This window comes from Numida meleagris, chromosome 3 (genome assembly GCF_002078875.1).
Source record: "Numida meleagris isolate 19003 breed g44 Domestic line chromosome 3, NumMel1.0, whole genome shotgun sequence".
Classification (NCBI taxonomy): Eukaryota; Metazoa; Chordata; class Aves; order Galliformes; family Numididae; genus Numida; species Numida meleagris.
In genome coordinates this window covers 26713781-26724312 of record NC_034411.1, presented here as the reverse complement: position 1 = coordinate 26724312, position 10532 = coordinate 26713781, and the positions used below count along the sequence as shown (strand labels likewise).

General features: G+C 40.3%; 2 protein-coding genes across 10 annotated transcripts in view; one reads left to right on the top strand and one right to left on the bottom strand.

Moving 5' to 3' along the window:
* CRIPT (CXXC repeat containing interactor of PDZ3 domain) lies at nt 4295-10468 on the bottom strand. Its single transcript, XM_021389983.1, has 5 exons — nt 10270-10468; nt 10110-10175; nt 9316-9370; nt 8470-8573; nt 4295-6671 (listed from the first exon to the last, which is right to left on the bottom strand). Exons 1-5 carry the CDS (start codon nt 10283-10285, stop codon nt 6607-6609), a joined length of 306 nt encoding a protein of 101 aa, XP_021245658.1. The 5' UTR covers nt 10286-10468; the 3' UTR covers nt 4295-6606.
* PIGF (phosphatidylinositol glycan anchor biosynthesis class F) overlaps nt 9755-10532 on the top strand; it is a 48174-nt gene continuing 47396 nt past the window's right edge. For 8 of the 9 annotated variants that reach the window (XR_002436415.1, XR_002436416.1, XR_002436414.1 and 5 more), the window contains exon 1: nt 10230-10366. The gene's annotated coding sequence lies outside the window, so the exon portion shown is untranslated. Of the gene's footprint in view, nt 10205-10229; nt 10367-10532 lie in introns of those variants that run through there. The other variant, XM_021389977.1, reaches the window with a different exon arrangement.

Sequence of the window (10532 nt, the reverse complement as noted above, 5' to 3'; positions counted from 1 at the left end):
ATCTTCTGAACGGCCAGAAGATTCAGGACTGATGCAATGTGCTTTTACACCATCCTCCCTCCTTTCTGTGTGGCAGAACTGGAGTGAAAGCTAAGTGGTATGGCAAGATATGTGCCACACTGCTACCACAAATAGCCCCTTGGTAGTCTGGTGAGCTGCCCTTTGGAAGTCATACAGCACTGGAGAAAGAGCGAGGCCACAGGGGATATGGCTTTCAGCTGGGTGGGTGCCATGACCAAACTGCTGGAAGTGACACAGTGACAGTGCCCTACCTGTGTGCCCTCCCAAGTGATTTATGGTGCAGACTGCTGTGTCATACCATGACTACTGCACCACACCCTGCTCGTCTGACCTGTTTGCAGCACTCCCAGTCACTACAGGTCCGTAGGGATGCTTTGTACTTTCAGATATAGTTGTGTGCTCCTCAATGCAGTATAATCCTGTTGACTCATTTTCTTGATAAAATGTTGTCCTACAACAACCTGGATATGCCTTAAACTTTGGTAGAATTGGAAAAATATATCATAACCTGTAAGTGTCCAAATAACAGTAAGTTAAAATGATATTGTTCTTTGTATGAAAATGTTTAATAAATGTCACATTCTCTGCCTAAATTTGACCAGTGCTGAAAGTTGAACCGTTATAAAGAGAAAATCTTTATATAAATTAAAGATCTGTATAGCTCCAAGTGTTGGTGGTAAAATTTGCATGCACTCAAGTGAATATATACATATAGTCTTACGGATAACTGCTTGAATACATTTCCAGGAAACAAACCATATAAAAACTATGCTCCACTTGGTTTCTGAATTAAACAACTCCTTCATTATATGGGCTCTTGTGTTAAACTTTTATCTTATTCTGTCCTGGACACGTGGTAAATTATATAGTAGTACACACAACAAAGACAGCCACAAGCCACCTCCTAACAATATCCATACGCCACATCTTTTTTTAAATGAGTTCTAATCCCAACCTGACACTACCTTCCTTGGTAGCCCTGAACAAATCAGCTGAACAGCTCTTATTTATCTACCTCATGTGCTGCTGTAAGGGAAAAATTAATGCTTATCAAGAGCTCAAGGACAGAAGTGCACCTTTGTGCATTACACTCGTTTACTGTTGCTAGTATTACAATTTCCTCCCTCAATCAAGGATTGATTTTTCATCACCAGTATAAAGGCAGGAATAAGGCAAGAGCATGTGGCACTTGATGGTAGAGCAGTCATTATAAAATTTCATTTCACTGCTAATACATGACAGTTAAGCTTGGAAAATCTACAGATTCACCTTCAAACATGTCTCATGATCTTGTCATATACAGATTTATATGGAAAAGGCTCTGAAACTTTTAATAAATTGTTTAAATATAATAGCCTTTCAAAAAGTTTTCCCTGGCACCCAGCTGCCATATTTCTGGAAACGAACAAACCAAACAAAAACAAACACCAAGAATTCTTGGATAGATGCCAGCTCCCCGACAGCCATCCATCACACATAGGTCCAGTGACACTGATGTGTTAGTGAACAGGATTATACACATCAGAACAGTAAGTGTTTGTGACAGTCTGGGAGGTACAGAAACAAAATTCTTACCCCTGTGTCAGCAAAAGCAGTAACAGAAAACTAATGGCCAGGAGTGATTTTCTGTAAAGTGGCCAAATAACCACGTTATAGTTACATGTGAAGAGACCCATTCACCAGGAGAAAACTGCAACTCTGAGTTCTGTGATTGCATATGAACTGAAAGAGTTAAACAATAGCTATATTTAATCATAACTGCAACGAGGCAGAAAAAAACCTCAGCATTTGTTTTCCCAATATCACCTGGCACAGGCATACAGTAAGTGCATTTGCTGGAAGCAATTACACTTTGCTCTGAAAAACACTTTTAATGAACTGCTAACGTTGCCAAGTTCAGTGTGTCTTTCAGTGCAAAGAGAGAGACTGAGGAAGGAAGAAGTAGTTTCTTGAGCTTTTGCACCATTTGAAATCTAGTCTGGAAATGCCTGCTTAATTGGGTAGCTTGACTGTCACTTCTGTGACACCCGAAAACTGAACTTGTTATTTACTCAATTTCTGAAATGTCTTGATGAACCATGTAAGTAAATAATCTTCACTGGCAATACCCACATGGAGAAGGCTGCCCTCATTTCTTTCCTTCAGTTTTTTGGCAAGATTTCAAACAAATTTGTCCAGGCCCCTTCACCACATCTGCTCTTGCTGCCCTAACGTGGGCGAAATAAGTACTCCTTATCAACAGAGAATTGAAGTCTTCTGCTGGTATTAGCCAGAGATGATGAACACGTGTATGCCTCATGCAAGTTTTGTTAAGTGAAATGCAGCCCCCACCCATCAGAGTCGATGAAAAATCAGTTTCTGATGGATTTCAGATGATAACTTCTTCTATAAAAGCAGAAATCTGGGAGGAAGAAAATTACTTTAAAGCCAACTGCTTTTCACAATGAGGCACGTTTATAATCCTCACTAACAGAAACATTTGGCCCTTACTTGTAAGGGCTGTCCTCATGCCTAATCACATTGTCCATCCAGTTCTACTGGTGGGGATAGTAAAAATATCTTCGCTTAGTAGCAAACCTCAGCTGCAGTGTGGCAATGGTGTTCATTCTCTAATGATATTCAAAGTGAGTTTTCCTGTTAACAGTATTTGGTTTTGCACTTTGCGACCTTCCTAAACCAGTGAACTTGTAAGACAGTGGAAGCAAGAGATACACACACGATCCCATGCCAAACCACTGCTCACTGACAAGACAGTTCTAGTAATATCTATTAAGCAACCAGTGGACACAAAGGCAGTGGAAGCAAAACTTCTTCATGTAAACAATAAACAAATCTCTTTCAAGTAACCAAATGCTACTTGCATGCAGTTGTGGCACTAAAAAACTCTACTGAAAGAAATTCAGAAGTATTATCATTGCTCAGTTTCAATATCACTGTCTGAACAATTAGCACATAAGGCTTAGAGGTACAGAAGTTCTCACTGTACATTTCACGTCCACAGCGAAAGCCTGTTTTACTCCCTAAGAAATTTTACATTGGCTTTCTTGTAATCTACAGTTCGCTGTCCCTGGATGTGCTGTTTTCTTCTCTTGGCTTACTGTCTTTCAATGAACAATAAATAATGAATTTCTTACACTGTGGTCTGCTGTTTCCATGGCTGGGAAACGTACAGCTCTGCTAGGAAAATATAGTAGCAGGGTTCATTGTGTTACTTCATGCAGCTGCTTAATTCAATCTATTGTTTATTATTTTTTGCACATAACTCTTGTGTTTACTGATAATACAAAGGCAGCCCTAAGTGAGTCTGGGCAGAGCGATGCTCAGTCAGCAGAGAATCAGGTAAAAATTAAAATAATCTTAATGCCTTAGAACAGCATCTCCAAATGACTAACCCGAGCGGTCCTTTCTCTAGCTGACGCAGCAGTAAGGAGAGGGTAAATCAATCAGAGGAGCAAATGGGAACGATGGGAAGAATGTGAGGGCACAACAAAGACTCTGCAGTGGTTTCTGTTCAGTTTTCATCTGTTTGGCTGCTGCAGGCACAGAAATATTTTTATAGCGATTGCCTTTGTTTTTCTCAGAAATCTGCATCAAAATGTTGCTTGTACGTAGCTCAGTAATAGCTCTAGCCAATAAACATGCAGAAAGAGCAAGGACAGTAGGAATTCAGCAGTACTGAGGCAAATTCTAATCCAACTCAGTTTGGCAGCACAAATCTCTTACATAACCTGTGAACTAGAGGACAGTCTGATCATCTGGGAACATTAATTTGTTCTTCTCAACACATTAAACAAAAGTGGCAACTTTCCATAACAGATCTTCCTTTGCTTTTCAAGGCGTAATGTTGCAAGAAAGGCATCACATGCTAATGAGACATTTCTAATATCATCAAAAAATGCTTTCATATGGCAATGCAATTATACTGCACCAGTATACAAATTTAAACCATAGTGCAGAGAGGCAGAACAGGGCCTGAGATACGAACTTATAGTAGTAGGTCTTCAAAACAATGATTTCTGAAGAAAATGGGTATTTCTGAAAGCTGACTGCTACATCAGTCATCAGGAATTGCACCTCTCATGAGAGTAGAAAGGTCTGAGATGAAAGATCCCAAGCATGTGCAAACCACTGGAACAGGCACCATCTGTAACCACTTCAAAAAATAAAAAAATAAAATAAACCCTAACCCTCCCCTTTTTCCACCTGAGATGCACTGTAACAAGCAAAAGCAGCTGCCCAGTAATAGGGCATAAAAGCTCCATTCACAAACTAATTGTCAACAAAGAACCATATTATTTACATGTTACAAAATGAAGTACACGTTCACTCAATACCAGTATTTGCAGAGAGTAATAACCTTCAATTGATACAATGCATTCAAGAATTACAAACAGCCATATTTTGGAAATAAAGATGCTGAAAAACATTAGACAGGCAAGAAAAGCTAATATATAGAATGGCAAAACTCACAGAACAAATACACAAAGAATGAAGAGTTTGCAGAACATTAGAGAATACGTCACCTGAAATCACCTTGAACAAGTCTCACCAAAAAGCTGAAGGTGAAGGCTAAGCTGGAAACTTAAGTTGCTGAAAACTGTCCAATTCAACTAAGGGAGGAGAAATATATATATATATATATATCCATTTTATCTTCTAAAAAACCACAGGAACTCCTACCAATGTCTTACAGAGTACGTTAAAAATCCTAAAACCACCTTACCTGTGATTTTTAGATTTCCTTCTATAAACGTGGGAGTTTTTGCAATTGTTTTTAAATGTCACCTAATACCACAAGAAGTGACTTGCATAGATGTCCAGGTACATTCCCCCGGTTAATCCTTTCACGTGGTTACAATTACTTGGCTTACAACCTTTACTTCTAGTAGTCTTCATACGTATAATGCAATACTGCCAGAGCAATAAGTGATACCACTTGCACATAAAATACCCTACAACTGTAGAGGACAAAAAAGAGGCAGAAAACAAGTACTTTCAAGCAAGACCCTTCAACACAACTGCCTTACATAAATCCAGCGGACAGTAACAAATTCATTGACCTCACTACAAATTATTGTTTCCAGCACGGCAGGAAAGATGTTCTCCAGAACATATGTTCAGCAATAACCATGGTCGCATTTGGGTCTCTGGATGGTTGCCAGGGCCTGTGAATTATAGAATTGTCGCTACATAGGACAACGATCCATATATAATACTAACTACTTGGCTTTCACAGCTACCTCATGGTTTGTTTGTCAAATGGTTGAAATGTTTTTACAGTTGTACTGAGAAGCACTTGGTTCAAAGCTTGAAGCCCATTACTGACATTTTTCATCTGTACAAGGAATGTGCCATAGAGATGAACAGTGACATTAGAATAAATTGTTGCTGTACACGAGCTAATCCATGCACTTTCTGTTCAGTTTTTTACATTGACACACGGAAAGAACAGTGATTGTTCAGTCTCTATCATACACACAGTCTCCTTCATAGCAAATGAAAGAACAAAAGGAAACTTAAACCAGAAAAATCTATTCACAGGGAAATTCCTAATGATATTGTCTCCATTACTGTTGAAAGTTGCAAAACTTAAGAACTTGCCAAGAAGAGATGGCAAGAGGAGTAAACAAATAGGTCTAGTTAAAATCCCACCACGGACTCAAGTTATTTTTTGTAAGAGAAATTGCTTTCTTATGTAGAAATCACAAAAGGGTGAAAGAAATGCAGCCTCACATGTTCACAGGTGCTTGCTTCAAGTCTTATCTCCAAACAGTGCTAAGGAGAAGGCAGCCTGTTTTGATCTTTCAAATCTGACATTTATATAAATGATTACATCACAGAATTCAAGAGTCAGTTTCAAAACAAGTGTTTAGAAACCAGACTAACTTAGGAAATCAGGAGACTGAGACCCGGCATTAGAAATTGATGCTCATTATTTTATTGCCTTGGGCCACCAGATGCTGTATGCAAAATCTGCCTAGGATTTGACAGGGGACTAGCTAATCAATCTTGCTGCAAAAGTAAGAAGTGGCAGAGTAGCACGCTGCATTTTAGTAGTTTAACAGCTTGTGATTCAACAAACCCTACTGTTCAATCAGAACAGTGGAATTAAACTCTGAAAAGTAGCACTTCAAAGTACAGGACGTAATAGTTAGGGATGAGCATAAATAGAAATACCTATAAGCACAGAACTAAATAACGATAGTACTTTAATGAGGTGATGTAAGCTCATATTTTATGTATCTGTTAAGTATTACCACCAGACAAGCAGAACATTCAAGATAGAACAGAACAGTAAGTGCTAATCTCAAGGATCTGATATGATAGTAACATAGTTTCAACCTATTGAACTGTATCAGCTGCTGCAAACCATTACCTTTAAATATTAGTTAACATTAGTGCTAAAACAACAAAAATCAAATATTGTGTTAATTTCTACAGAAACAACCAGGCTGTCTTCACCTCTAAACTCATTCCAAGTAAGCGTATTATCTTCCAGAAAGTAATATTCACAAACAATATTGGAGAAAGGTAAATGTACAAAGATGCAGAAGTCAGAAGTTCATGAAAAACTGATCAGTGTAATTAGACAGAAGTTTGCTTGTAGTTCTTCGTATCCAAGACCTTCTTGCCACACATTGAGCAGATGCCTACAAACACACAGAAGGTGTGTAAATTATTAAACAATCATTGTATTTCCTTCAAAACCATTGTTTATATGTTTTTGTAAGGATAATTTTCAAGAAACTGTTAAAGACCTCTAATTGACAATCTACCTGTGCACCTTCTGACCAGATATTGCACATTCAGAAGTAGTAATGTGATTTTTAACACTAATTAGTATTTGCAGTATACACATAATACTTCGACTTAAAAAATAAAGTCAATTTTAAGAGCATTATGATTCACAGCAGCACCTGAAGCCTCTAATTTGCTGAACTGCTGGAGGACAGCCAGGAAAAGATCTCAATTGGTAAATGGGTAAAAACAGTGCGTTACTAAACTTTATAATTCCTGTAGCCTGAGGTGGACAGAAAGTAGCTAGGCTAAGGAAATACAAGCAGCAAGAAACTGACTGCTAAATGAAAGATCAACTGACAATTGAGAAAGCTGAGAGGAATACAGTTTCATAGAATTAAGCTTTTTACAGAGTAGAAGAGAGAAATATAATGGACACCAAGAATAGCTGAGAGTTGAAGTAAAGATGACTGATGACCCAGAGGACTTTGACCTAAACCCAAAGACTGGCCAGCCAGAAGACTGGAGCAGCAAAAAGTACACAAGTACAGCAGGGGCAGAAGGGAGAGTTTCTTCAGTGTTTCCCCCCTTTCTCTAAAACAGAAAGGTGCCAAATATTCCATCCAGTAAGACACATCTTGTTTTGAAATCAATCATCAGCAGACAAAAAAAAAAAACCTGACAGCTCTGTTGCCTCTCTGCAAATCATGAGTTTTTACATATTGCCATCATTTGATTGGACACACATCTAAGAGTCCATTAGGAAAGAGAACAGGAGGGAACGTGCTTTGTTATTTACTTTGGAGTTCAAAATCCACTCCATACACTGTTCACTCCCGATCTAAAGCGAGGAATAACAAACTTTTTAGATGGTCTCTAGATTTCAGAGACATGCAACAGTTGAAGCATCAAGCATTAAGACTGCAGCTGCTTCTAGAAACATGCCACAACCACAGTCTTTGATGGTCAGAATTAGAAGTTTAACTTCTGACATTTATGAGGTTTCTCCCTGGAAGGATGCACGTGCAGACAAAAATAAAATCCTGAAGCCCACCCAAATCAATGATAAATTTAAGACAGAACAAGGTTCTATCATACGGAATTCAGGCAGCCATCTGGTGAGCATCTTGCAACTAGAAAAGGCAGCCCTCCTATAGCAGACTGCTAAACCATTTACTCAGTGACACAGTGTGCAGTTGTAGAACAATTACGGTTATTCCATAAACAAAACTCATTACGAGTTAGCTGTGGCTCTACATCTAACAATTCATTCACCCCATGTCTGTGCGCTAAGTGAATTCTTCAATATTGATACGGTAACTGAGTTCATGTTACTCTATTTTCAGCCCCACAGATTACAAGTTTGAGCCCTTCTGCTTACCCTCTCAAACTCACAAGACTGATAAAATTTTATATTGTCTAGTAGAGATTTCATAAGGGTTCTGAAACCCTGTTATTACAATATTTGACCTCCCTTGTGATGAAAATTGATTTATTTGTATGGAATTAAAGTCTTCTGCACTCTTTCTCTATTGCTATGCACCTCGGAGAGCCTGCCTCCATCTTTTCTACACCTTCCTACTAGTAGTTGGAAGTAGCAATTAAATCTCATCATTGCCTTCTCTTTGCAACAGAGAACAAACTCAATAGTTCTACTTGCTCTATAATTTCAAACCAAAGTGGGGTAATATGATACTCAGTGAAACTCACCTTTTTTATAGGCACATCCTTGACAATAGTGAGACCCTGGCTGATGGACAGAACTCTTACAGATTCGACATATTGCAAATTTGTTCTTTCCATAAGGATCAAACCTGGAAAAATGGAAACATACTCTATTTATACACATTGAAATAAAGTACTTCCTTCACCTCACACTAAAAAGGCTGAGCAAGAGGGCACAGAAACTCCAGCAAAAACTATAAGAAAAGGGACATAAAGAGGTCATCTCTAATAGACTACAGAATTTCTACAGAAAAACTCCCACTTTCTCCATTAAGAGAGATTTCTTGCATTATAAAATTAATAATTTTAATAAAAGCCGAACTAAAAATGTATAATTTTATTAAGATACAAGATTATTTTGAACTTAAAATACATTCCAGCAATGGCTTACCCCCTGGCATAAGGTAATGGAATGTCCCTTAGACATTAAGGAGATGCTCAAGAGATTGAACAGGCATTCTTAGCATGGAAGATCATAGAATCACTTGAGTTGGAACAGACCTTTAAATATCATCTAGTCCAACTCTCCTGCAACAAACAGGGACAGATAGCCTTTTCAGCTCCTCACCTAACACAAACACCAATTCGTTCCAATTTCAGGGATGCCTGCAGCAATACAGCTGCCCAGGCTCTGTGATTCCACAGAAAACACCCATGAAATACGTATGGACAGACTTTCACCAAGGAATAATATGCTGTAACTCTCTCCAAAAAAAAATTTAAAGGTGTTTTTTGGACAAGTTTTGAGGAGTTGCCCTGCTTTGTGAGAAAGCAAGGTCTCAGTTACAGAAAATTGACTTTTTTAAGCTGAAATCAGGATTAAATACTAACCTTGCCTTCTTTGAGGTCAGTGCCTTGTTTTCGTTCAGCTTTCGGCCACCGCTTTCTATAAACAGAATACAACCACAAGGCAATACATTTCTCAGTTTGAAGCACACTGGAAAGAACCCAGCTTCCAGCTGCCACATATGTGCACGTGTGGTCAGAGTGAGGTGAAGCACTGATTTCTAAAATGCTGTCTATACTTTTTCATGTCTTGCATGCATAGGCCCTGTGTATCATCCTTCCGTACGAGGGGAAAAATCATCATAGAATCATTGAACGGCTTGGGTTGGAAGGGACCCTAAGGATCATTACGCTCCAACCCCCCTGCCACAGGCAGGGCCACCAACCTCCAGATCTGGTACTAGACCAGATTGCCCAGGGCTCCATCCAACCTGGTGTTGAACACCTGCAGGGATGGGGCATTCACAGCTTCTCTGGGCAGCCTGTTCCAGCACCTCACTATTCTCTCAGTAAAAAACTTCCCCTGACATCTAATCTAAACCTTCCCTCCTTTAGCTTAAAACCATTCTCCCTTGTCCTATCACTATCTACTCAAGTGAAAAGTTGACTCTCCTCCTATTTATCCCATTTTAAATACTGGAAGGCTGCAACGAGGTGGACAAGTTCAACGGCAGAAAGCTCAAGGCAAACAAATCTTCACTGCGCGCTAAGAATCTACAGCAGTTAAGCGTTAACCCGGTTAACTACTACAGCCGTTAGGGCTGTGTGGCAGCCTGGCAGCCCAGCTGGCTCCGAGCCCTTAGGAAAACCTGCGGGGAACGCCGTGCGACCAACGCTACCTGTGGTGTTTCTCGCCCCATCCTTCCACGTATCAGGAGTGATCACCGTGCCCAGCTTCCTCTCACCTGCGGAAGGAAATATCGCGAAAGAAACGGTTAGAACTGCGCTGCCCGCGCCCTCGCCTAATACCACGGACCCCTCCAAGCCGGCCCCACTCACACTTCTCGCACACCATGGCGGCCCAGCCCAACACCCGCCGCTTCCGGGCCCGCCCCGGAGCTGACGCGATCCCGTTGCCGGGCGGCCGGCGCCCCGGGTAAGGGCCTGGTGGTCCCGGCGCGTTGTTAGGCCGCCCTATGGGGCCAGCCCTGCCCGGGACGCTGGGGGAGCGCGGGGGTCGTTATTCCGCCACGAGAAAGCCCTTTTGTCCCCCAGAGCGCTCTGAGCGCCTTGCTGGTGCTGCTGCGTCCTGGTGACCGGGT